The sequence below is a fragment of the Xyrauchen texanus genome, chromosome 49 (assembly GCF_025860055.1).
Source record: "Xyrauchen texanus isolate HMW12.3.18 chromosome 49, RBS_HiC_50CHRs, whole genome shotgun sequence".
NCBI classification, from domain to species: domain Eukaryota; kingdom Metazoa; phylum Chordata; class Actinopteri; order Cypriniformes; family Catostomidae; genus Xyrauchen; species Xyrauchen texanus.
This window is the reverse complement of record NC_068324.1, coordinates 5,456,238-5,483,841: the sequence shown is the minus strand read 5'-3', so window position 1 is coordinate 5,483,841 and position 27,604 is coordinate 5,456,238. Positions and strand designations below refer to the sequence as shown.

Sequence of the window (27,604 nt, the reverse complement as noted above, 5' to 3'; positions counted from 1 at the left end):
AGTTGTTGGGGTACTTCCTGTTGGTGTTGATGGAGTAGGTTTTTCTGTTGTTGTAGTAATTACTGTTGGTGTAGGTGAAGATGTGGAACTGGTGGGTGGTTCGGGTGTTTGTGGTGATGTGGTAGGTTCTACCGTTGTTGTTGATTCAGTCAATTTAGTTGTTGGGGTACTTCCTGTTGGTGTCGATGGAGTAGGTTTTTCTGTTGTTGTAGTAATTACTGTTGGTGTAGGTGAAGATGTGGAACTGGTGGGTGGTTCAGGTGTTTGTGGTGATGTGGTAGATTCTACCGTTGTTGTTGATTCAGTCAATTTAGTTGTTGGGGTACTTCCTGTTGGTGTCGATGGAGTAGGTTTTTCTGTTGTTGTAGTAATTACTGTTGGTGTAGGTGAAGATGTGGAACTGGTGGGTGGTTCGGGTGTTTGTGGTGATGTGGTAGGTTCTACCGTTGTTGTTGATTCAGTCAATTTAGTTGTTGGGGTACTTCCTGTTGGTGTTGATGGAGTAGGTTTTTCTGTTGTTGTAGTAATTACTGTTGGTGTAGGTGAAGATGTGGAACTGGTGGGTGGTTCGGGTGTTTGTGGTGATGTTGTAGATTCTACCGTTGTTGTTGATTCAGTCAATTTAGTTGTTGGGGTACTTCCTGTTGGTGTCGATGGAGTAGGTTTTTCTGTTGTTGTAGTAATTACTGTTGGTGTAGGTGAAGATGTGGAACTGGTGGGTGGTTCAGGTGTTTGTGGTGATGTGGTAGGTTCTACCGTTGTTGTTGATTCAGTCAATTTAGTTGTTGGGGTACTTCCTGTTGGTGTCGATGGAGTAGGTTTTTCTGTTGTTGTAGTAATTACTGTTGGTGTAGGTGAAGATGTGGAACTGGTGGGTGGTTCGGGTGTTTGTGGTGATGTGGTAGGTTCTACCGTTGTTGTTGATTCAGTCAGTTTAGTTGTTGGGGTACTTCCTGTTGGTGTTGATGGAGTAGGTTTTTCTGTTGTTGTAGTAATTACTGTTGGTGTAGGTGAAGATGTGGAACTGGTGGGTGGTTCAGGTGTTTGTGGTGATGTGGTAGGTTCTACCGTTGTTGTTGATTCAGTCAATTTAGTTGTTGGGGTACTTCCTGTTGGTGTCGATGGAGTAGGTTTTTCTGTTGTTGTAGTAATTACTGTTGGTGTAGGTGAAGATGTGGAACTGGTGGGTGGTTCAGGTGTTTGTGGTGATGTTGTAGATTCTACCGTTGTTGTTGATTCAGTCAATTTAGTTGTTGGGGTACTTCCTGTTGGTGTCGATGGAGTAGGTTTTTCTGTTGTTGTAGTAATTACTGTTGGTGTAGGTGAAGATGTGGAACTGGTGGGTGGTTCGGTGTTTGTGGTGATGTGGTAGGTTCTACCGTTGTTGTTGATTCAGTCAATTTAGTTGTTGGGGTACTTCCTGTTGGTGTCGATGGAGTAGGTTTTTCTGATGTTGTAGTAATTACTGTTGGTGTAGGTGAAGATGTGGAACTGGTGGGTGGTTCAGGTGTTTGTGGTGATGTGGTAGATTCTACCGTTGTTGTTGATTTAGTTGTTGGGGTACTTCCTGTTGGTGTTGATGGAGTAGGTTTTTCTGTTGTTGTAGTAATTACTGTTGGTGTAGGTGAAGATGTGGAACTGGTGGGTGGTTCAGGTGTTTGTGGTGATGTGGTAGGTTCTACCGTTGTTGTTGATTCAGTCAATTTAGTTGTTGGGGTACTTCCTGTTGGTGTCGATGGAGTAGGTTTTTCTGTTGTTGTAGTAATTACTGTTGGTGTAGGTGAAGATGTGGAACTGGTGGGTGGTTCGGGTGTTTGTGGTGATGTGGTAGATTCTACCGTTGTTGTTGATTCAGTCAATTTAGTTGTTGGGGTACTTCCTGTTGGTGTCGATGGAGTAGGTTTTTCTGTTGTTGTAGTAATTACTGTTGGTGTAGGTGAAGATGTGAAACTGGTGGGTGGTTCAGGTGTTTGTGGTGATGTGGTAGATTCTACCGTTGTTGTTGATTTAGTTGTTGGGGTACTTCCTGTTGGTGTTGATGGAGTAGGTTTTTCTGTTGTTGTAGTAATTACTGTTGGTGTAGGTGAAGATGTGGAACTGGTGGGTGGTTCGGGTGTTTGTGGTGATGTGGTAGATTCTACTGTTGTTGTTGATTCAGTCAATTTAGTTGTTGGGGTACTTCCTGTTGGTGTTGATTGAGTAGGTTTTTCTGTTGTTGTAGTAATTGCTGTTGGTGTAGGTGAAGATGTGGAACTGGTGGCTGGTTCTGGTGTTTGTGGTGATGTGGTAGATTCTACCGTTGTTGTTGATTCAGTCAATTTAGTTGTTGGGGTACTTCCTGTTGGTGTCGATGGAGTAGGTTTTTCTGTTGTTGTAGTAATTGCTGTTGGTGTAGGTGAAGATGTGGAACTGGTGGGTGGTTCAGGTGTTTGTGGTGATGTTGTAGATTCTACCGTTGTTGTTGATTCAGTCAATTTAGTTGTTGGGGTACTTCCTGTTGGTGTCGATGGAGTAGGTTTTTCTGTTGTTGTAGTAATTACTGTTGGTGTAGGTGAAGATGTGGAACTGGTGGGTGGTTCAGGTGTTTGTGGTGATGTTGTAGATTCTACCGTTGTTGTTGATTCAGTCAATTTAGTTGTTGGGGTACTTCCTGTTGGTGTCGATGGAGTAGGTTTTTCTGTTGTTGTAGTAATTACTGTTGGTGTAGGTGAAGATGTGGAACTGGTGGGTGGTTCAGGTGTTTGTGGTGATGTTGTAGATTCTACCGTTGTTGTTGATTCAGTCAATTTAGTTGTTGGGGTACTTCCTGTTGGTGTCGATGGAGTAGGTTTTTCTGTTGTTGTAGTAATTACTGTTGGTGTAGGTGAAGATGTGGAACTGGTGGGTGGTTCAGGTGTTTGTGGTGATGTGGTAGATTCTACCGTTGTTGTTGATTTAGTTGTTGGGGTACTTCCTGTTGGTGTCAATGGAGTAGGTTTTTCTGTTGTTGTAGTAATTACTGTTGGTGTAGGTGAAGATGTGGAACTGGTGGGTGGTTCAGGTGTTTGTGGTGATGTGGTAGGTTCTACCGTTGTTGTTGATTCAGTCAATTTAGTTGTTGGGGTACTTCCTGTTGGTGTCGATGGAGTAGGTTTTTCTGTTGTTGTAGTAATTACTGTTGGTGTAGGTGAAGATGTGGAACTGGTGGGTGGTTCAGGTGTTTGTGGTGATGTTGTAGATTCTACCGTTGTTGTTGATTCAGTCAATTTAGTTGTTGGGGTACTTCCTGTTGGTGTCGATGGAGTAGGTTTTTCTGTTGTTGTAGTAATTACTGTTGGTGTAGGTGAAGATGTGGAACTGGTGGGTGGTTCGGTGTTTGTGGTGATGTGGTAGGTTCTACCGTTGTTGTTGATTCAGTCAATTTAGTTGTTGGGGTACTTCCTGTTGGTGTCGATGGAGTAGGTTTTTCTGATGTTGTAGTAATTACTGTTGGTGTAGGTGAAGATGTGGAACTGGTGGGTGGTTCAGGTGTTTGTGGTGATGTGGTAGATTCTACCGTTGTTGTTGATTTAGTTGTTGGGGTACTTCCTGTTGGTGTTGATGGAGTAGGTTTTTCTGTTGTTGTAGTAATTACTGTTGGTGTAGGTGAAGATGTGGAACTGGTGGGTGGTTCAGGTGTTTGTGGTGATGTGGTAGGTTCTACCGTTGTTGTTGATTCAGTCAATTTAGTTGTTGGGGTACTTCCTGTTGGTGTCGATGGAGTAGGTTTTTCTGTTGTTGTAGTAATTACTGTTGGTGTAGGTGAAGATGTGGAACTGGTGGGTGGTTCAGGTGTTTGTGGTGATGTTGTAGATTCTACCGTTGTTGTTGATTCAGTCAATTTAGTTGTTGGGGTACTTCCTGTTGGTGTCGATGGAGTAGGTTTTTCTGTTGTTGTAGTAATTACTGTTGGTGTAGGTGAAGATGTGAAACTGGTGGGTGGTTCAGGTGTTTGTGGTGATGTGGTAGATTCTACCGTTGTTGTTGATTTAGTTGTTGGGGTACTTCCTGTTGGTGTCGATTGAGTAGGTTTTTCTGTTGTTGTAGTAATTACTGTTGGTGTAGGTGAAGATGTGGAACTGGTGGGTGGTTCAGGTGTTTGTGGTGATGTGGTAGATTCTACTGTTGTTGTTGATTCAGTCAATTTAGTTGTTGGGGTACTTCCTGTTGGTGTTGATGGAGTAGGTTTTTCTGTTGTTGTAGTAATTGCTGTTGGTGTAGGTGAAGATGTGGAACTGGTGGCTGGTTCTGGTGTTTGTGGTGATGTGGTAGATTCTACCGTTGTTGTTGATTCAGTCAATTTAGTTGTTGGGGTACTTCCTGTTGGTGTCGATGGAGTAGGTTTTTCTGTTGTTGTAGTAATTGCTGTTGGTGTAGGTGAAGATGTGGAACTGGTGGGTGGTTCAGGTGTTTGTGGTGATGTTGTAGATTCTACCGTTGTTGTTGATTCAGTCAATTTAGTTGTTGGGGTACTTCCTGTTGGTGTCGATGGAGTAGGTTTTTCTGTTGTTGTAGTAATTGCTGTTGGTGTAGGTGAAGATGTGGAACTGGTGGGTGGTTCAGGTGTTTGTGGTGATGTTGTAGATTTTACCGTTGTTGTTGATTCAGTCAATTTAGTTGTTGGGGTACTTCCTGTTGGTGTCGATGGAGTAGGTTTTTCTGTTGTTGTAGTAATTGCTGTTGGTGTAGGTGAAGATGTGGAACTGGTGGGTGGTTCAGGTGTTTGTGGTGATGTTGTAGATTCTACCGTTGTTGTTGATTCAGTCAATTTAGTTGTTGGGGTACTTCCTGTTGGTGTCGATGGAGTAGGTTTTTCTGTTGTTGTAGTAATTACTGTTGGTGTAGGTGAAGATGTGGAACTGGTGGGTGGTTCAGGTGTTTGTGGTGATGTGGTAGATTCTACCGTTGTTGTTGATTTAGTTGTTGGGGTACTTCCTGTTGGTGTCAATGGAGTAGGTTTTTCTGTTGTTGTAGTAATTACTGTTGGTGTAGGTGAAGATGTGGAACTGGTGGGTGGTTCAGGTGTTTGTGGTGATGTGGTAGATTCTACCGTTGTTGTTGATTTAGTTGTTGGGGTACTTCCTGTTGGTGTCGATGGAGTAGGTTTTTCTGTTGTTGTAGTAATTACTGTTGGTGTAGGTGAAGATGTGGAACTGGTGGGTGGTTCAGGTGTTTGTGGTGATGTGGTAGATTCTACCGTTGTTGTTGATTTAGTTGTTGGGGTACTTCCTGTTGGTGTCGATGGAGTAGGTTTTTCTGTTGTTGTTGTAGTAATTACTGTTGGTGTAGGTGAAGATGTGGAAGTGGTGGGAGGTTCTGATGTTTGTTCTGATGTGGTAGATTGTGGTGTAGTGCTAAATGTAGAGGCCTGTGTTGTTCCAGGTGATGTTGTAGAACAAGGAAAACAGCAGAAAACACGTATTGTATAGTCAAAACATTTATAGGGGCGGACAACCTGTTTTGTTTTCTCACACACCAAACCATATGAAACGTTGCACTGGGCAACTTGTTTTGTTTGACTGATATAATCTTCAAAGCTCATATCCATTTCGCCTGTAGCCCTACATTCAATATCTTCTGGATGTTCACATATCTCTTTTCCATTTTCTTTTATTTTTTTATAAGTCTCAATGTCATTCCCTCCTCCGGTAGCAGGATTATAAACATTAAACCACTCAGACCATTCACATTTCAACACACATTGTGTTGAGGTAGATTCAGTCAATTTAGTTGTTGGGGTACTTCCTGTTGGTGTCAATGGAGTAGTTTTTTCTGTTGTTGTAGTAATTACTGTTGGTGTAGGAGATGATGTGGAACTGGTGGGTGGTTCAGGTGTTTGTGTAGTGCTAAATGTAGAGGTATTTGTTGTTCCTGGTGATTTTGTAGAACAAGGAAAACAGCAGTAAACACGTATTGTATAGTCAACACATTTATAGGGCCGGACACCTGTTTTGTTTTCTCACACACCAAACCATATGAAACATTGCACTGAGCAACTTGTTTTGTATGACTGATATAATTTTCAAAGCTCATATCCATTTCACCTGTAGCCCTACATTCAATATCTTCTGGATGTTCACATATCTCTTTTCCATTTTCTGTTATTTTTTATAAGTCTCAAAGTCATTCCCTCCTCCGGTAGCAGGATTATAAACATTAAACCACTCAGACCAGTCACATATAAAACATTCTGTTGAGGTAGATTCAGTAACTTTAGATGTTGGAGTACTTCCTGTTGGAGTAGATGAAGATGAAGAACCAGTGGGTGGTTCAGGTGTTTGTGGTGATGTGGTAGATTCTACCGTTGTTGTTGATTTAGTTGTTGGGGTACTTCCTGTTGGTGTCGATGGAGTAGGTTTTTCTGTTGTTGTTGTAGTAATTACTGTTGGTGTAGGTGAAGATGTGGAAGTGGTGGGAGGTTCTGATGTTTGTTCTGATGTGGTAGATTGTGGTGTAGTGCTAAATGTAGAGGCCTGTGTTGTTCCAGGTGATGTTGTAGAACAAGGAAAACAGCAGAAAACACGTATTGTATAGTCAAAACATTTATAGGGGCGGACAACCTGTTTTGTTTTCTCACACACCAAACCATATGAAACGTTGCACTGGGCAACTTGTTTTGTTTGACTGATATAATCTTCAAAGCTCATATCCATTTCGCCTGTAGCCCTACATTCAATATCTTCTGGATGTTCACATATCTCTTTTCCATTTTCTTTTATTTTTTTATAAGTCTCAAAGTCATTCCCTCCTCCGGTAGCAGGATTATAAACATTAAACCACTCAGACCATTCACATTTCAACACACATTGTGTTGAGGTAGATTCAGTAAATTTAGATGTTGGAGTACTTCCTGTTGGTGTAGATGAAATAGTTTTTTCTGTTGTTGTAGTAATTACTGTTGGTGTAGGTGAAGATGTGGAACTGGTGGGTGGTTCAGGTGTTTGTGGTGATGTGGTAGATTCTACCGTTGTTGTTGATTTAGTTGTTGGGGTACTTCCTGTTGGTGTTGATGGAGTAGGTTTTTCTGTTGTTGTAGTAATTGCTGTTGGTGTAGGTGAAGATGTGGAACTGGTGGGTGGTTCAGGTGTTTGTGGTGATGTGGTAGATTCTACCGTTGTTGTTGATTCAGTCAATTTAGTTGTTGGGGTACTTCCTGTTGGTGTCAATGGAGTAGTTTTTTCTGTTGTTGTAGTAATTACTGTTGGTGTAGGAGATGATGTGGAACTGGTGGGTGGTTCAGGTGTTTGTGTAGTGCTAAATGTAGAGGTATTTGTTGTTCCTGGTGATTTTGTAGAACAAGGAAAACAGCAGTAAACACGTATTGTATAGTCAACACATTTATAGGGCTGGGACACCTGTTTTGTTTTCTCACACACCAAACCATATGAAACATTGCACTGAGCAACTTGTTTTGTATGACTGATATAATTTTCAAAGCTCATATCCATTTCACCTGTAGCCCTACATTCAATATCTTCTGGATGTTCACATATCTCTTTTCCATTTTCTTTTATTTTTTTATAAGTCTCAAAGTCATTCCCTCCTCCGGTAGCAGGATTATAAACATTAAACCACTCAGACCATTCACATTTCAACACACATTGTGTTGAGGTAGATTCAGTAAATTTAGATGTTGGGGTACTTCCTGTTGGTGTAGATGAAATAGTTTTTTCTGTTGTTGTAGTAATTACTGTTGGTGTAGGTGAAGATGTGGAACTGGTGGGTGGTTCAGGTGTTTGTGGTGATGTTGTAGATTCTACCGTTGTTGTTGATTCAGTCAATTTAGTTGTTGGGGTACTTCCTGTTGGTGTCAATGGAGTAGTTTTTTCTGTTGTTGTAGTAATTACTGTTGGTGTAGGAGATGATGTGGAACTGGTGGGTGGTTCAGGTGTTTGTGTAGTGCTAAATGTAGAGGTATTTGTTGTTCCTGGTGATTTTGTAGAACAAGGAAAACAGCAGTAAACACGTATTGTATAGTCAACACATTTATAGGGCCGGGACACCTGTTTTGTTTTCTCACACACCAAACCATATGAAACATTGCACTGAGCAACTTGTTTTGTATGACTGATATAATTTTCAAAGCTCATATCCATTTCACCTGTAGCCCTACATTCAATATCTTCTGGATGTTCACATATCTCTTTTCCATTTTCTGTTATTTTTTATAAGTCTCAAAGTCATTCCCTCCTCCAGTAGCAGGATTATAAACATTAAACCACTCAGACCAGTCACATATAAAACATTCTGTTGAGGTAGATTCAGTAACTTTAGATGTTGGAGTACTTCCTGTTGGAGTAGATGAAGATGAAGAACCAGTGGGTGGTTCAGGTGTTTGTGGTGATGTGGTAGATTCTACCGTTGTTGTTGATTTAGTTGTTGGGGTACTTCCTGTTGGTGTCGATGGAGTAGGTTTTTCTGTTGTTGTTGTAGTAATTACTGTTGGTGTAGGTGAAGATGTGGAAGTGGTGGGAGGTTCTGATGTTTGTTCTGATGTGGTAGATTGTGGTGTAGTGCTAAATGTAGAGGCCTGTGTTGTTCCAGGTGATGTTGTAGAACAAGGAAAACAGCAGAAAACACGTATTGTATAGTCAAAACATTTATAGGGGCGGACAACCTGTTTTGTTTTCTCACACACCAAACCATATGAAACGTTGCACTGGGCAACTTGTTTTGTTTGACTGATATAATCTTCAAAGCTCATATCCATTTCGCCTGTAGCCCTACATTCAATATCTTCTGGATGTTCACATATCTCTTTTCCATTTTCTTTTATTTTTTATAAGTCTCAAAGTCATTCCCTCCTCCGGTAGCAGGATTATAAACATTAAACCACTCAGACCATTCACATTTCAACACACATTGTGTTGAGGTAGATTCAGTAAATTTAGATGTTGGAGTACTTCCTGTTGGTGTAGATGAAATAGTTTTTTCTGTTGTTGTAGTAATTACTGTTGGTGTAGGTGAAGATGTGGAACTGGTGGGTGGTTCAGGTGTTTGTGGTGATGTGGTAGATTCTACCGTTGTTGTTGATTTAGTTGTTGGGGTACTTCCTGTTGGTGTTGATGGAGTAGGTTTTTCTGTTGTTGTAGTAATTGCTGTTGGTGTAGGTGAAGATGTGGAACTGGTGGGTGGTTCAGGTGTTTGTGGTGATGTGGTAGATTCTACCGTTGTTGTTGATTCAGTCAATTTAGTTGTTGGGGTACTTCCTGTTGGTGTCAATGGAGTAGTTTTTTCTGTTGTTGTAGTAATTACTGTTGGTGTAGGAGATGATGTGGAACTGGTGGGTGGTTCAGGTGTTTGTGTAGTGCTAAATGTAGAGGTATTTGTTGTTCCTGGTGATTTTGTAGAACAAGGAAAACAGCAGTAAACACGTATTGTATAGTCAACACATTTATAGGGCCGGGACACCTGTTTTGTTTTCTCACACACCAAACCATATGAAACATTGCACTGAGCAACTTGTTTTGTATGACTGATATAATTTTCAAAGCTCATATCCATTTCACCTGTAGCCCTACATTCAATATCTTCTGGATGTTCACATATCTCTTTTCCATTTTCTGTTATTTTTTTATAAGTCTCAAAGTCATTCCCTCCTCCGGTAGCAGGATTATAAACATTAAACCACTCAGACCAGTCACATATAAAACATTCTGTTGAGGTAGATTCAGTAACTTTAGATGTTGGAGTACTTCCTGTTGGAGTAGATGAAGATGAAGAACCAGTGGGTGGTTCAGGTGTTTGTGGTGATGTGGTAGATTCTACCGTTGTTGTTGATTTAGTTGTTGGGGTACTTCCTGTTGGTGTCGATGGAGTAGGTTTTTCTGTTGTTGTTGTAGTAATTACTGTTGGTGTAGGTGAAGATGTGGAAGTGGTGGGAGGTTCTGATGTGGTAGATTGTGGTGTAGTGCTAAATGTAGAGGCCTGTGTTGTTCCAGGTGATGTTGTAGAACAAGGAAAACAGCAGAAAACACGTATTGTATAGTCAAAACATTTATAGGGGCGGACAACCTGTTTTGTTTTCTCACACACCAAACCATATGAAACGTTGCACTGGGCAACTTGTTTTGTTTGACTGATATAATCTTCAAAGCTCATATCCATTTCGCCTGTAGCCCTACATTCAATATCTTCTGGATGTTCACATATCTCTTTTCCATTTTCTTTTATTTTTTATAAGTCTCAAAGTCATTCCCTCCTCCGGTAGCAGGATTATAAACATTAAACCACTCAGACCATTCACATTTCAACACACATTGTGTTGAGGTAGATTCAGTCAATTTAGATGTTGGAGTACTTCCTGTTGGTGTAGATGAAATAGTTTTTTCTGTTGTTGTAGTAATTACTGTTGGTGTAGGTGAAGATGTGGAACTGGTGGGTGGTTCAGGTGTTTGTGGTGATGTTGTAGATTCTACCGTTGTTGTTGATTCAGTAACTTTAGATGTTGGAGTACTTCCTGTTGGAGTAGATGAAGATGAAGAACCAGTGGGTGGTTTGGGTGTTTGTGTTGATGTGGTTGATTCCACCCCTGTTGTCGATTTGGTTGTCTCAAAAGGTGTTGTTGTAGGTGTTGTTGTATCAGGTTTCCAGGTAGTTGGTGATTCTGTAAATTCAGTTGATGAAAGAGGAGGTGTTCCTGATGTTGTAATTTTAGTGGGTGTTGGTGAAGGTTTTAGCGAAGTAGTAAATTCTTCAGCTGTTGTTGATTCAACTTTTGTTGTGGTAATTATTGTTGATGTAGTTTGAACTGTAGGTGTGTATTGAGTTGATATTGTAGAAGTAGGTGGTGTAGTTGGGGTAGTTGAAGGTGGTGTTGTGGTTGGGGTTGGGCATGGTACCATTGATTCTATTACAGTGGTATTTATGCAGATTGCATAGTAGCACATTCCCATGCCATCTGTAACATTGTAAATTACTGCATTGTGATCATATTCTGTTCCATTGTAGAAACAGCACCCTGGAAGACACAAAACAACATAATCTTTAGTTTTTCATGAACATTAAAATACGTAGATAAAATCGCATTTAAATCTTTTAAATTGTTTTAAACTGTTTATTTATTTATTTTGCTTACCAGGTCTTAGAAAACAATGTATTGTGCCATTTTCAAAACAGAAGCTGTCAAAGGAATTAATTATTTAATATATTTCTATATATATTAGGTCATTTGAATAATATTAGTTCTTTTGAGCCATTAAAATGGATTTAGTACTATGTCAGGGATACATACCACATATTACAGGGCTTGTCAGTTGGGATCTCCTCTCCAGGTTCATACTCGTTCCCATTATCATTGCATGTGTGATTACATATCTCCACACAGATCTGATTTTTTTCATCAAATACAGGCTTGTCCCCTGGACATTCTGGATAACAACCTGCACCAATATTGCACATATAATTGATATTTGTAGATTACAAATTGTCTTTTTAAGTGGCACTGCAACTTGACAATCATGCAAAAAATAGGCTCAGAAACATGAAATATCTCTATATTATGTAAGTATACTCAATATTTGAAAATATAAACCAGTCTGTTCTAGATGATAACTTACCCTCCAGGTTTGGTAAAGTGTTATTGTGGATACCCTCAGGGTTGAGACAGGTTTTGTACGAAGGTGGATGACAAGGACTGTAATGCCATATGCATTCACCTGGTTTATTGTAGTAGTCACAGTACACAGCTAACAGGGAAACATGGATACAAGAATTAACTTTTACACTCAAAGTAAACAAGATAACATCACAGAATTCCCCATATCACATGAGTGATTACAGGAAGATTGGCAGCTGTGCACTGGTATAGAACATGCTTACGGCAGATCTCAGGTGTTCTCCAGTCCACACAGACCTCTTTATCATTGCATGCTTGAGCGTAAGCTGCCACAGCTGTGCAGAAGCACTCACAGTCTCCACCTGTGTCACATGCACAGGAGTCCTTCACACAGTTATCATAGAAATGGCCTGGATCCACCTGTGTGAACATGCATTTGCATTCTTAAAAGTATTATGGGAAACTTTTGTTATACAGGGAATTAACTTCAGTTATGGAATCAAAAGGCCTTCCAACTGTACCATGCTGCGGCAGACTTTGAAAGTATCTGACATTATGATGCTACATTGTATTTTTGCCCATGTGTGTCGATTAGGGGTCTGAAAGCAAGGATCAAAGTCTGGTTCTGCATCAGGGCATGTGCTTAACACTTTCCAGCTGTCCACGAACTCCATTATATTTGAGGTTTGCAAGTTGCCTTGAGTGGTAAAGTCATCTTTTCCATTTCCATTGAAATTTCCACACAGGCCACAAACTTCTCCCTGTGAAAACACAAAGCATATTAGCTCAAGTAATTACAACATTCAGAATTCCCAACAGAATTCTTTTTTTTATATATATATATATATTCCAAGTAGGATACTAGAGACTTGACTGTTGATTTGTAAGGGCACTTATACTGCAACAACACCTTCAGACAAGTGGGAGTGTCAGTGTGTAATCAATTCTTGTTCACATAAAGGAAGCTAAAACTGATTGTTTATATGCATCAGTGGAAACAACGAATGCCTTAAATCAACTCACCATGTGCTGAGGTTGCAGAATGATGCGGACAGTTGTTTTACGGTCCCACAAAACCGTCATTCCGATGACAGCATCAATAACAAGGTACATACCAACGTTTCTTTTATTGTACTTGATCAGTGGACCACTTCCAGTATCAGATACTCTTACAATGCCTTCAGAAAGTTCCAGTTTAGTTCTCTGTGTGTGGAAGAGAAGTTAGAGAGAGAGGAAAAAGTTCCCTAACCCAAACATACTGCAAGAGAGATGTTTTTGCAAGAGGCAAAAACTAATGATAATAAATAAATGAATGTGTGTGGTGGGCTGTTTGAAAGCTTTATGATACTAGGGGTGCAAAAATGCACAACAAAAATGATGTGTTGTCGTCAACCATTGTATTCCTCGTGTGCAACACTTACATTAACATAACCATACATTAAATAAATATTTCAGGTTCAATACAAGTTGAGCACCATGTGACAGCATTTGTGGCATAATATTGATTACATCGTCCCTCCTTTTCTTAAAACAAAAGCAAAAATCAAAGTTATAGTGAAACACTTACAATGAAAGTGAATGTACCCCATTTTTGGATGGTTTAAGGCAGAAATGTGAAGCTTGTAATTTTGTAAAAGCACTTGCATTAATTCTTCTGTTAAAACTTGTGTATTAAATGAGCAGTATTTTTTTAAATCGTTGTTTTTACTTTTGGCTTCGGGTTTACGGTTTTACGTTGTAAAATCAAGCCACAATCAGTGGTTGAGGCTCAGGGTTATTGACCAGAAGGTTGGGGATTCAAGCCTCAGCACCACCAAGATGCCACTGTTGGGCCCTTGAGCAAGGCACTTAACTCCAGGTTGCTCCGGGGGAATTGTCCCTGTAATAACTGCACTGTAAGTCGCTTTGGATAAAAGCGTCTGCCAAATGCATAAATGTAAATGTAAATGTAAAATTGGATATAACTTTTCACAGAAACTGTTAGCAATTGAATCACACTAAAATCATGTTAACACGCATATTTGTACGTCTTTAGACAATACTTTGAAACAGTGAGTATTTTAACATTTAGAGATTGGCTCCATTCACTTCCATTGTAAATGTCACACTGTAACCCAGATTTTAAAGAAAAGAAAGGACGAGTTGTTGATTAGCCTTGAATATTCCTTTAATGTTAACATTTTGAACAACACGTTTTAATGTTATATGACCTTTTAAAACATCTTTGAACACTGAAAGTTGCATGTAGTGTTGAATTTTGCACTGTATTCAGCTAAATGCACTGTAAATTCAGTGCACTGATTTTCAGTAAAGACCTCTGCCTTACCCCCAAAAGGATCCCAACAGCCTTTGAACATGTGGTTCCTGTTGTTCCACAAGGAATATTCTCAGTGATCACATGAAAATGACCCGTTTTATTTCCACACTTGTCCTGTAAAACAAGAGAGCGTTGCTTTAGAAACAACAACAACAAAAGCATACATTGTCACCTGCTACCTCCTAAATTAAGTGGAGTCTTTAACTAAATGCTGTTGTTTTATGTTGAATAGCTCTACCTACAGTACATACCTGAGCTGCTATATAACTGCAGTCTCCACTGAAGCCAAATCTTTGCTGATCAAAAGTTTGATAATGTCCACTACCATATATAGTGCAGATGCCTGGACACTTATTGTTTGTACATGACCATGTTCCCCGTTGGCAAGTGCTGTTAACATGGAGTAAATGGCAAGTAGACTTAAATCAAGTGAGTGATTCCACATCAGTGTTATCATTAATAAAAACTTAAATTAAACTGAAACTAGAATTTTTTAAAACAATAAAAATGTGAAAAATCAGAAAAAATGTCAAAACACAAAAATACATATAATTTTATACTATAATAACAAAAAAACACACTTGTTGTTCAGTGGTTATATAGTAATGTAACTTTAACAGATTAGAATTAGTATGTTACACACCATGTATTGCAATCCATGGTTATTTGACTCCCTACTGCATAAAAATGTCCATTGTGTAGACATGGGCATTCATGGGATTTAACACAGTATCCTTTGCCATCGTCCAGTAGACCTGTAGGACACTGGCACCCAGATTCACAGTCCAGCGAGAACTGGAGTGAGGCGAGAAAAAGCGTTATTAACAAATTAAAGTAAAACTTTCAAATGACCACAAACAAACACCAGCAAGGGATATAGGACAGGGTGGAAACTACACACTCACACAATCAACTTCCTGTTGCAAACAAGTGCGAGCACAGTCCAGTCCATGTTCATCTGGGCCTGCTGTACTGCAGTTGAAGAAAACCTTTGGATGGGGACATTCTGCAACAAATATCAGACATTGATGCATCACTGAAAATATGTGTCTACTTACAGGAAAACCTTTATATTTCCAAAACATATTTGGAGACTTAGAAACAGGAGCTTAATTTGGTTTTGATGAATTTTGCAGCTGATAGTGATTACTATAGTATTCAGTCATGAAAGCAATTTGTAGGCCATTCTTAGAGGCTGACGCATGGATTTTTCCTTCAGAAATTTTGATTGAGTTTTTTTAATTGAGGTTTTAGATTTATGAATACTGTAAAATAAGGTCTGTTGTTAACATTTCTTGAAGAGACATTCTCATTTTCCTTTACTACATAAAATACACAGTCATACTGAAACTCAAATGTGAATTTTGAAGGAGTTCTGTGCTTGTAAAACAAGTTCCTGCATAAAGTTGTTCCATTAAAGGAGTAGTTCACCCAAAAATGAAAATTCTCTCATCATTTACTCACCCTCATACCATCACAGAGACTTTCTGTCTTCTGACTGTATGACTTTCTGTTCTGCAGAACACAAATTATGATTTTGTTTTAGAATATTTCAGCTCTGCAGGTCCTTACAATGCAAATGAATGGTGGCCAGAACTTTTAATCTCCAAAAATCACATGAAGTCAGCATAAAAGTAATCAATATGACTTAATTGGTTAAATCTATATCTTGTGAAGTGTTATGATAGGTGTAGGTGAGAAACAGATCAATATTTAAGTCCTTTTTTGACCAGTAGGTGGTGATATGCATGAAGAATATGAATTGCACAAAAAAAAATATTTATTGTAAAAAAGGACTTAAATATTGATCTGTTTCTCACCTACACCTATCATAACACTTCAGAAGATATGGATTCAACCAATGGAGTCCAATGGATTACTTTTACACTAGCTTTATGTGATATTTGGAGATTCAAATTTCTAGACACCATTCACTTGCATTATGTGGACCTACAGAGCTGAGATATTCTTCTAAAAACCTTAATTTTTTTCAGCAGAAGAAAGAAAATCATACACATCTGGGATGGTATTAGCGCGTGTAAATGAGAGAATTTTCATATTCGGATGAACTATCCCTTTAATTATATGTCAGTCGTCAAGTTTACATGCTTGATGAATGTTGCAGTCTATATGTAGCAACCAGTGGCGGCTGCTGGTCTTTCAAAGAGGGGAAGCTCATTTTCGGCCTACATTATAAACTTATTTACCCTATTTTTTGCACTATATCAATCTTAGGTGTTGATCTGCCCTGCTGTTTAATTCTAATTTTTTCCTCGTAAGGAAGACTTTCAAATGGCTTCGCCAAAATCAGGTCGACAATATTAGCACCGTCTGCCATCGTGCGCAGTTTCACCCGTACGACGCTAGCCTAGCCTACTGTATGAATGAATGAACGAAAGAACGAACGAACGAACGAACGAACGAACGCTCTAAAACAAAATATATTAAACTTGGTAAAACTGAAACAAGGAATGTGGTGTATAATTGTGTGAAATGTATTATGCAAATTGACTAGCAATTTCACCAAACAAATATAAAGAAATAGGTTGCAGCAGTTTGTCTTTCTACTACACTTGAGAAAGCCGCGATGGGACTGAGCGCGAAATAGCTTCAGTGACTTCTTATAGTACAGATTCGCTGTCAATCAAAAGGAGATGCAGTCTTTCGACAGATCCTCCAATCATCACGCTGAAGCCCGGAGTCCGGCCAGCCCACTCCTCATTCACCCCCAGAGACGCTGAGCGTCCGTGGGCGGGACATAATCACAGCATTTATCCAATGACCGTCTATTTTCGGAGCACTGAAAAAAACTGTTCAGAGCAGCCCCATTGAAGTCAATGGACGCTCGGCTTCAACAGGGAAATGCACTGACGCTACGGGAATGTATGAGAAATAAATCGAGTCAGCCGACCTGCTATATGTAATGTAGCTGATTCTGAATGAACTCGTCTTCGAGATGAACGTGTTCTAACGCATTTTTAGTCAATAAATTGTTTACACAATAGTACATATTTGACCATTATTTTTTTGACATTATAGGGGAAGCTGAGCTTCCCTTGCAGTCTTAAAGAAATCCCCACTGGTAGCAACTAATTGGCAACTTAACATTTTTAAAACACACAGAGGATTCAATTCACGTTTGAGGTATGACCTTTAATTTATGGTGAAGTCTCTTAAAAAAAAGCTAACCACAGACCTTATTTTACTCATAAATCAAATACTGCCATTCTGAAAACCCATTGGAAATTCCCAAATGGGAATCCATGGCTAAAAATTTGGGTTTTAGGACTATAAACAGAATAGCTCTTTTGTTTATTGGGCTTTAAAACTTTGGTTCGGCAATTCCTTTTATTGCGTAAACATCACATCTGATCAAATAACAGAATAGCATTCTGTGTAACCTTGGTCATGGCTCACAGTAGCCCAAGTTATTTTTCATACCTAGAAAACGGGCTCTCGAGGATCGACAGTGGAACTTTCCATTCATGCAAACACTAAAAAGAGAAATGAGATCATATTCATTTATTTTATTAGCAAATACAATTTTATTTACATTTTTGTAAAATGCACAGCCCTTCACTTTTCTAGACCCAATGAAATCAAAATTGGACTTTGTGGCTTTTAGTCCATGTGCTTTGAAGTCATCTATTTGTTACTATACATTTTGACAAGTTTTTGTAGTAGATATATTCATTTAAAATGTCTTTCTCTCACGGGAAGAGAGACCAAAAATATATTTTTTACGCTACATAGATTTTTGTCCAATCAAATACTGTCTAGAATGAGAATGTCCCTCCCACTAACACCATCTCTAACTGAATAGCAAGTAGCAAATCATGGTTCAAAAGGATGAGGTCTTTGACATTTCCAGCCTAAAGTTCTTGTTTCGATAGGAAATATGTCAACACAAGAAACAAAACTGCACTAGTCAAGCCATTTCATGGGGTCTTTAAATTGGTATAACTACTGCAAGAACATTTACATTATTATCCACTTACCAGTGTTCATCCTTAAGGCTAACAGACTGGCCGGGATGGATTTTCTGCCCATTGTGGTAACAAGGGCATTTTTCCATAGGTACACACAGTCCACTCTCATCCTGGTAGAGTCCATCTGGACATGCACATCCGTCCACAGGTACAAAGTCAACATTGCAGCCTTGGCGCTCAGAGCTGAGAGAAATACAGGTATGCTGGCAGCTCTGCAGCTGATAGGAGTAGTTCTGTGATGCCGGGCAGTTCTCTGTGTACTTCTCTGTGGGTATCAGTTCAGAGATGTGTTTTAAAGGAATAGTTCACCCCAAAATAATAATACAAAAATGTGTCTATCTTCAGAAGACTTGGAATATAGCGCACAAGTTGTATGGACCAGTTTAATGGTTCTTTTTTCTTTTCTTTTTGCCATATTACCGCTTAGATATACTTGGATATACTTAAATTCTTCTTTAAAAGTGCATGTAGCACAACAGCATTCACCAAAGCATAAATCAGATCTGAATGAAAAAAAAAACTCTGATATGAACCCACAACCCACTTAAATGGATTCTGCTGCTAAAATTTGTTAATAGGAATAATATTCAAGCACCAGCAAAGGATGTTAGATTTAGGAAAATTTCCTTCTTGTGTAAATCACGTAAACAGCATACGTAGAGCACCAAAGACTTCTAGATTAGTTGATGTGCCTACCAAAATTATGTAATTAGAATTGTCAATGATATGTCTAAACAACCATTAGCAGCCATCTTACCGCACACTGTTTGCCGCCAGCCTTGGAGAAATATTCCTTTAGCTGCACAGGCCCGGGCGTATGAGGAGAATACCGCACACAAACAGTCTTCACTCTTTTCACATGTACAGCTGGAGTATTTGCATCTCTGAAAGCACAAACATTCTGTAAACGTATACAAGTTGTGTCCATTGCTTATTGTGGGTGTTAGGGTAAACTGCATTGGATTTGGGGCATTTAAAGCTTTAATTCATTGCTTTTTTTCTTTATTGGGAAAAGACTGCTTACAATTCAAAGGTTAAGAAAATGCTACATTTGATTTTGTTTCAGACCATACTTTGTAGTAGCTTTCTGGATTGACAGTAGAGTGACATTTGGCAAAGGGGCTCTCCTTGTCCTTCATCTTGGAACACCAATGCTCAGCAAAGTGCTCTAAAGAATCATAAAATATGGTGTTATGAGCAAAAGCCTCAGATAATAAACTCACAAGTGAATAAAAAAATAAAATCTAATTATATATTTATTTATATATATATATATATATATATATATATTGAAACACTAATTTTGTGTGTGTGTGTTGTGGCTGACACAAAAGTGGACTGGGACTTTATAAAAAAAAAACATTTAGCAAAAGTGCTATTAAGTTCTATTCTCATTTCTAAAGTGCAAAATAATAATAATATGCTTAGTGCATGATTAAACCCTTTTGTGCACAATATGCATAAACCAATAAAAAATGTTTTTTTTTAATTAGATATCGTAAATAGTCAGCTTTCGGTGTAAAGCCACTGTGACATCGGGAATGAACTAGGGATGCACTGATGCAACAGCTGCCGATATTTATCTGCCAGTTATTGACCACATTAAAACCATATGAAAAAGATATGAAAAACAGATGTTTAATTTATGGTCAATTAGTAACACACATAAAAATTCAAAATGCACAATCCATAAATAACACTATTGTTAGAAGACTTTGACTTTTGAGACACAAGTATGATACCCATTAAATCTGCATGATTGATTGAATTAAGATTGAAATCACAATATGGCCTTGTGCGATTACTAAACCCTACAAGCCTGCATTTTAATATATAGTTCAGTCTACAAGAGCAAGTAAGAGCCAGCAGCACTCTCTAGCGGTCAGGACAGCATTATCCATTACCTTTAATACCACTATAATACATCATTTAAAAGGGGGCTTTGTTTCTTTGGCTAAAACATTTATTTTTCCATGATGTGTTTGACATTCCATGGAATTGCCCAACATATGCATAAGATGTGAAGTTTGTAATGATCTTTTTATGTTTTAATGTTCTGTTTTATTAAACTTACAAAAACAGAAGTACATTTTTTTTTAGAAGTATAATATAAGTCATAATGTAACCATATTTAGTTATTTTTTGCATTTATCTTTCACTGTGTCTCTCCTTAAACTATTTGTCTGTCATGTGTTTAACAGATCCAATCCATGTTCAAAAATAATTTTTGTAATTGAAATGATTTTTGTGCTTCTTTGAACATTTTAAAGCATCATTTCAAAGTAAAATCTAATGACAAAAAAAGTTAAGTGGCAAAAAAATTAGTATCGGTATTGGCCAAAAGGTTTTTGTTAAAATCGGTATTGGCTAAAACATTTGATATCGGCACATCCCTAGAATGAACTCTCTCTCTCACTGCTGTCAGTGCTGTAGGAACAGGGATCGTCCATTCTCTCAGTACGGTCAGGGCAGTTAGATTGGGCCTTCCAGGTGTTTGCAAAGGAAACTGCTGTACCCTCCACCAGTCCCTGAGGGGTCTTCAGGTCATCAGACAGCACTTTGTTAAAATTTCCACAAAGACCTGCAAAATCACATGAACTAAGCCATCATGACCCTCTTGAAAAAAACATCTTAAACATGGTAAAGCTTGTTAGGCTGGTCTTTTTTTATGGTTTTAAAGAGACTTCAGGCACTAAACCAACTAAAACCAGAAGGCCACCTTTGGCTGGTTTAAGCTGTACTTAACAGTAGGGGATGGATTCATTGAATCCTGCAACGCAACCCAAATGCTTGACTTTAAATATTGTTTCTTGATGAGTTAGGGCAGAATTCTCACCACAAGTCTTGCCCTGGAAGCTTTGATCCACAGTGATGTACACTTGCATAATGGGCACCAGCTGTACCTGCACCTGCAGCCCGAAGGAGGTCTGGAGCATGATGTAAAACGATGATGGCCTGAACACCGTGAAGCCAGCTGGGAGACAAAGAATCAGAGCATTTTGCAAAACCCTTCACTAAAATGTCAAGATCACCACAAATAATAAATTATTACATTTGAGCACAGAAGAAAAAAATGCTCTTCTCTCACTCACCAGTCTTGTAAGGAAGTGGGACTTCAGCATTGTGTTGTACCGTGCCGTCAGGTTTAATGAGCAGAGGCTGAACAAATAAGATAAAGAGTCTGTTGAACATTTCAGCATGAAATCTTTTTATAAGCACACTGTTTGATTTGCACAATGTAGGTGACATCTAATAACTTGGTATTCATATTTCCATAAAGTTTGCGATTATGCTCTGTTGTTGTGTGTATATACATTTTTCTTGTCGTTGTCAAACAGCACCACTATTGATTTCAAGCAGGTGTCGGTTTCATGGGTTAAACAAGGAACAATCTGGCCCAATATGATGAACTTTGAGTCTTTGCAGTCCTATAAAAAAGACAAACAGAGGTTTAGGGAGAGGGTCACATTCATTAGTTAGAATGTTATAATATCCTTTAAAATAGTCAAAATTGCAACTCTGTTTAGCTGCAGCTGAACTTTATTATTCCATTAGGAACTTCATATCTGAAAGTTGCCAGTACATACTACCTAGTCAGACATAAAAACCATCTCTATAATGAGCAAACAAAAGCATGTATACAATCCAAACATTTCCAGTTTCCAAATGCAGATGCCTTAACAATTACTGAGTGTAGTTAGTTATAAAAACATTCTTACTTTGGAGAGAACATAGTGGCAGTCTCCGTGGAAAGTGAATTCTTTCCCGTCGTAGGTGGTGAAATGAGATCCTTCCTCTAGGGCACACAGGCCAGGACTAGGCAGACTCATACAAATCCAGTTCCCCTCCTGACATGTGCTGATTTACATACAAAAACAAACAGACTACAATATATGCAAAATGATATATATCTATATATATATCACATATATATATACAATTCTATTGCTTAAAGACTTAATGGAGTTCTCAGTGATGCGAAGTGTGAAATGTGTAGTGTTACCATTCCTCGTCGTCCTTAAGGAGGACTTCTCCGGGTTTATAGTTTTGGTCATGTTTGCACTGGCACTGTTCCACTGGGATGCAGCCCATGTTTGAGATGTCATCAAACACAGTTCCTATAACAGATAATATTCATCCAAAAACACGCACACATTGCATTAATATCCGCACATTACTTTGTGTATATCTCAAATATTATGCATTTGGTACTGACCTTGTGGGCAAAAGCAGCCGTCGGTGTTGTGTTCCGCACACAGTGTGTTTGTGTCTTTGTGTGAGCATGTGTCCATACATGGGGAGCCACTTTCAGAATGCACCATATTGAAGGGGCATTTCACAGCTATTGAGAAATGCAAGTCAAACAGACTCTTTACAACTTGGAACAAGCTGATAAAATAATGATTTATCACTTCAGTTATTCACTAATTATCATTTCAATTATTGCAGTTATTTTCATTTGTCTATCAGGGCTCCATAATATATTGCAAATAATTAATGTATTACATTTAAATTAACATATAGTCATTCAGCAGACGCTTTTATCCAAAGCAACTTACAAATGAGACACATAGCAAGCAATTTGTCATACAAAGTTAGTGTGAGTTGGTTAAGTGCTTAATATAATATATATATATATATATATATATATATATATATATATATATATATATATATTTCTTACCACAGAATTGCTCTGTTCTCCAATTGGGTGGAGTCCTCCCCGCATGAGAGCACTGGCGTGAGTATTCAGATAAAGTCGCACAGAGTGATGAAATGTCTCCATCTTGACCCAAACACATATCATTCACACAGGCCTTTACATACGGCTCAGGACTCAAAACCTTGGTACAGGAAGACCAGTCTTCAACCTCCAAAAAGTCTGCACAATTTGTCCGCTGCCGTGACACAGATAAGGTATATCTTTAACCTTTAACCTCAGAAGTCCACACTGCTGTTATAACTTAGTGGGAGTGATTATCAGTTTGATTTGAATGTAAAAATGACACACTGCACCTTTAAATCTAGAAGGATGGTTTCTGTAACTTACATATTTTTCACATTGGTCCAAAACATTTTGCTCATCGTCGTTTTCAAAAGGGTCTTCACAAACATGCATTGGATTTGGAACTCTGTGCATATTCCCAAATTCAACATGGCCAATCTTTCGTCCTGTGTTGAATAAAATGCAGATTATACGTTCTCTGATCAAGGTACTTTATCTCAAATTAGGAAAACATGAGGAACAAGATTGTATTTTCTGTAACTGTGGAATAATTATGGGAAAAATGGCAAATAAAAGTGTCAGGCTGTGAAAGGAACTCACCTGATTCAATAAACTCATTATAAACGGGAATACCATTGAAATCGCCACACAGTCCACAAGTACGATTTGAATATTTGTCATCCAGCTCCACCTAAAATAAACATCACAATGTTGTTTTCAACAAATCTTCAACAAATCTTTTATCATTTTGCTTGAAATGCTATTTGGATAGTCAACATTATTGTGAGAAGGTACCGAAGTATTATACCATGGTACTTAAACATTGTACTCCAAGGTAACTAAAAAAACCCTACTGAGGCTAATTGTCAAACAACCGCTGTGATAAAACATAATTTAAAAGTTTTATAACATAAAAGTGGATAAAATGACACCCTGGACGGAGAGGTTTGGTGACCTTGCTGTGCTCACATGTTAAGTTTGTACATTTGTACAGAAATGATTTCCCCTATAAAGAACTAAATTGTGCCAAAAATTGATACACAAAAAAGACTAAAACAGCAATTGTGAGTGGGGTGACGAATGGGGTGGCCAGGCTTCGGTCCATGGTGGTCACGGCCACCCCTGGCCATCCCCTAGCTAAGTTTTTCTGTTAAAATAATGGAAAGCATTTGAACTTATCCATCAATGTTTCAAAAATAATGGAGAATTTTCAGTTAACTCAACCCGGCATGTGTATAGTCAGTGTACTGCTAAAAGTTGACAAGATTAATTTCTAGCAGATACACACATTTAAAAAAAATGTCATACTTTCTCTTCAGGGAAAATTGACCAAAAATATTCTTGGCTCATTTTGAACTCATTTGTGTCCAATAAAAGGCTCTCTAGAATGGGAATATCCATTCCACTAATACCACCTGCAACTGACTAGATATAACAAGTAGCTCATGGCTGTGACTTGACTAAAGCCTATTGGCTGTTTAAAAACCCTTCAATATGGCATACCCCAACTTCCTGTTTACCAGGAAATCCAGAGGAGTCATTCCACGGGATCTTTAAGGTTTCATTGATATTCTATGAGCCCATAATGAGCACATAATATGCAACAGTGTCTGCCTGCTTTTTAGCCGTCTTGTTTCTGAAAGACTTTTCTTCTATTCATTTCTTCCATAGGGATTTCATAAAGTACTTCTCAACAGAGATCTAAGCCATGAACCAAACCTGCCAGCTCCAAGGTGAATCACAACATTACAAACATCGATCTCAATCAAAATAACTATTTGCAAATCGGACAAAAAGTGTATTTAATGTCTTTAATGAGGGAATGAACTACAATCCCATGAATCAATGGAAAATGTCAAACTTATTGATTTCAAGTTTTTGAATATAGGTATAGAAACATCAAATATCTAAGTATTTTAAGAGTGTAGGCCGACTCGTGGGCGGTCACTGCAGAGCTCTTTTGCTCTGATTAGTGGATAATTTCCCTTCAGGATCATGGGTAGTGTAGTTCTACACCAGAAATTCCTCTATTAAACACGATTTAAAAAAAAAGAAGTTGAAATTATTCAGACTGATGGCTTTTGTAACAGCATATACAATAGATTAACAACCATGGAGCTGACGGTAGGTCTGTTACAGGTTACTGTTAATAATCAATTCCCCTACAGAAAAAAATCATGGTATTTTCACTTCCGGAACCAGACTGTTGTGCTCTATAACCTCACCGTGACTGCATCCTCTCTGTTCCACTTGACGCTGATGCCCAGTTTTGAATAGAGTTTGATGTAAATTGTATTCTCTTCCACAAGAATCCCAGCGACATGGATGGGTAGTGTCACACTGAATACAAAATAGACATACAGTATATATTAAAAGATTTAACAAAAAGAAAAAATTTTTACAACTAGAAGGATGTCCTGAACATTTGTTTTTGCAACATCCCAGATCAAACTACAATGGAACAAAATCCTAACCAGACTCTTACATTTGTTCGTTGACCATGACCTGGTTTGGGGTCATTTCGACAGAAATGTCATTGATGGACACCGCTACTCTGCTGATCTTTGAGTCAGTGGTGTGTTCTCCTCTCTTCACGTGAACCGAGAACTGGCGAATGAGGCTTTGGCAGTCCGACACCAGGTTATAATCGCACATGCCTTGAAACTGGTAAGAGTCGCCATCAAACGTCTTGAAGTGAAAGTTGCCCCACATGCTACAGATGTTGTTTACATGGTTAAGCGCTTGGACTGGAGAAAAAAAAAAGAGAATACAAAGATTGCGCTAACTTTATTTGTGATTTCATACATTTCGTAAACCAACTTAAATAGCATGTACGGGTAATATGCCCATCTTTATGAGGTCTTTGGGGCAATGATGCATTTTCAACTCTCAACTCTCATTTTCAGAAGGCTAGTTCCTGTTTAATATTACTACTGCTAATAAATAATAATAATAATAATAATAATAATAAAGTTCTCATTGTCCATCCAATGCACCAATTTTAAACCACAAGATAAATTCAGTTTATAATTGATCATTTTTCTTTAACTGTCCTTATTTTACTTAACTGACATTCTTTCTGGGGAAAGGCAAGACACTTAAATTCCCCAAATCTGGAATATTCCTTTGAATTAATTTATGTAAAAAAAAAATTAATAAATGGAAAAACATTACTGTATATCAACGGTCCATTTGAGGTGATACCTAATGAAAATAATGAAATGCACTTAACAACAACTGAATTATTCAATTTAGATTCAGTGTCTTCAAAGTGATAGTTCGCCCATTCCATTATCATTTACTCACCCTCATGTCGTTTCAAACCCGTATGACTTTTCTTTCTATCATGGAACACAAAAGGATATGTTAAGCAGAATGTTAGTCTCAGTCACTGTCCACTCTCATTGCATCTTACTCCCATTTAATGAAAGTAAATAGTGACTGAGGCTAACATTCTGCCAAGCATCTTTTGTGTAAAACTGGAAGAAAGGTCCTTTAGATTTAGAACAACACTAGCGTAAGTAAATGACAAAATGCTCAATTTCAGACGAACTCTCCTGTTTTAAGTCGTTTCTGATTGTAGTTTACTTTATACTCTGCGTAAAGTAATGACTATATAGATACAGACAATATTTGAAAACACACACACACATATATATATAGGAGAGAGAGAGAGAGAGAGAGAGAGAGAGAGAATATAAAAATAATATATAATAAAATATCATTTAAATACAATAACAAATATATATTTATACAAATCAGGAGATATAGCTGGAAGTTCACTCTTACCTCTCTTTGCATTAACCTGTATGTCACAGATAAGAGCCAGCAGTAGTATGCAAACTGCAGATGTACCCCACTCCATGATGGGAGGAGAAACTGGTCTACAGCAAGAGCTCCAGAAGTGCTTTATTTTCTGTTCATTTGCCCTTATATATTCTCTCAATCACATATCTTTCTCCACCTTTCAGGGAGGGCCTGACAGCCTCCTGTACGTTATATGACAATCAAAAAGTCAACACAATGTTACAAAAGTTCAGTGCTGACCTTTGTAAGCGGAACACCCTTGAGTTCTCTGAATGATGCTTTGAAATGATTGAAATAATGTTTACTTTGATTTCCCATAAATAATGTGTGTATTTGTTGAAATGTGTGAAATTAAGGAGAAAAAGTTCAAATTCCTTGATCTTTAAATAAGTGCAAAAACGATAGTGTTTCCCGATTATTAACAGGATACTTCGCCCATATATAAAAAGATCTGATCAGATCTGTCATTATTTACTCAACCTCATGTTGTTCCACATCTGTATGGCTTTCTTTCTTCGGTGGAACACAAAATGAGAGCTTTAATACAGTATGTTAGCTTCAGTCACCATTCACTTTCAGTCTATCCATCCATCCTTCCATCAATCTGTAAATATATCATCTACTCTGAACATATTTGCAACCATCTGGAAAGGCCAACATCGCTTCATTCCATAAATATTTTTACCAATAATTTACCATTTTGTAGGTTCTATGTTTAGGATACATTTATTCAAAATTTCAATTCTAAGATATAAAAATAAATGATTAACCATTTTGAAAATGAAATAAAAGCCAGTAACTACTAACAGATACACTTTAATTTAGAACAGCATGAACATGACACGTTAATGTTGAGGAACATGTTGTTCGTTATGGCACGGTAATATCTTGCTACTAACATGAATATTCAAGTGGTGCGTGTAGTGCTCTTGCTACTATGAGCACTAATAAATGTGTATGCTGTTATTCATGTGAAATGATTACAATTTAACCCTAAGACTCTACAGTTTATCAGAGGTTTATAAATTACTATGTTTATGATGAAATAGGTGCGCACATGCTCTCACATTGATTGGGTGTCACAGTAGCCACTGCAGAATGGCACTTCAACAGTCTTTTTATTTATTTATTTGTTTATTTTCCTCCCCTTTTTCTCCTCAATTTGGAATGCACAATTCCCAATGTGCTCT

The 27,604-nt window shown here is 38.1% G+C and overlaps 1 protein-coding gene across 1 annotated transcript; it reads right to left on the bottom strand.

Annotated features, from left to right (window-relative positions):
• Positions 1-117: 117 nt before the first annotated feature.
• LOC127640229 (mucin-2-like) lies at positions 118-26,472 on the bottom strand (the record flags this gene model as incomplete). The annotated part of the gene is given in 28 exon segments (XM_052122680.1): positions 118-1,334; positions 1,337-2,861; positions 3,374-5,372; positions 11,252-11,399; positions 11,577-11,705; positions 11,839-11,995; positions 12,097-12,336; positions 12,599-12,778; positions 13,902-14,006; positions 14,619-14,687; positions 14,798-14,898; positions 17,334-17,386; positions 17,891-18,146; positions 18,639-18,765; positions 18,955-19,049; positions 20,298-20,462; positions 20,718-20,855; positions 20,974-21,040; positions 21,196-21,309; positions 21,601-21,739; positions 21,885-21,999; positions 22,098-22,223; positions 22,566-22,779; positions 22,932-23,053; positions 23,208-23,298; positions 24,833-24,947; positions 25,093-25,354; positions 26,397-26,472. Coding segments are annotated over 28 exon segments (8,145 nt in total), but the record flags the coding sequence as incomplete, so codon positions are not given.
• Between the last annotated feature and the right edge of the window lie 1,132 nt (positions 26,473-27,604).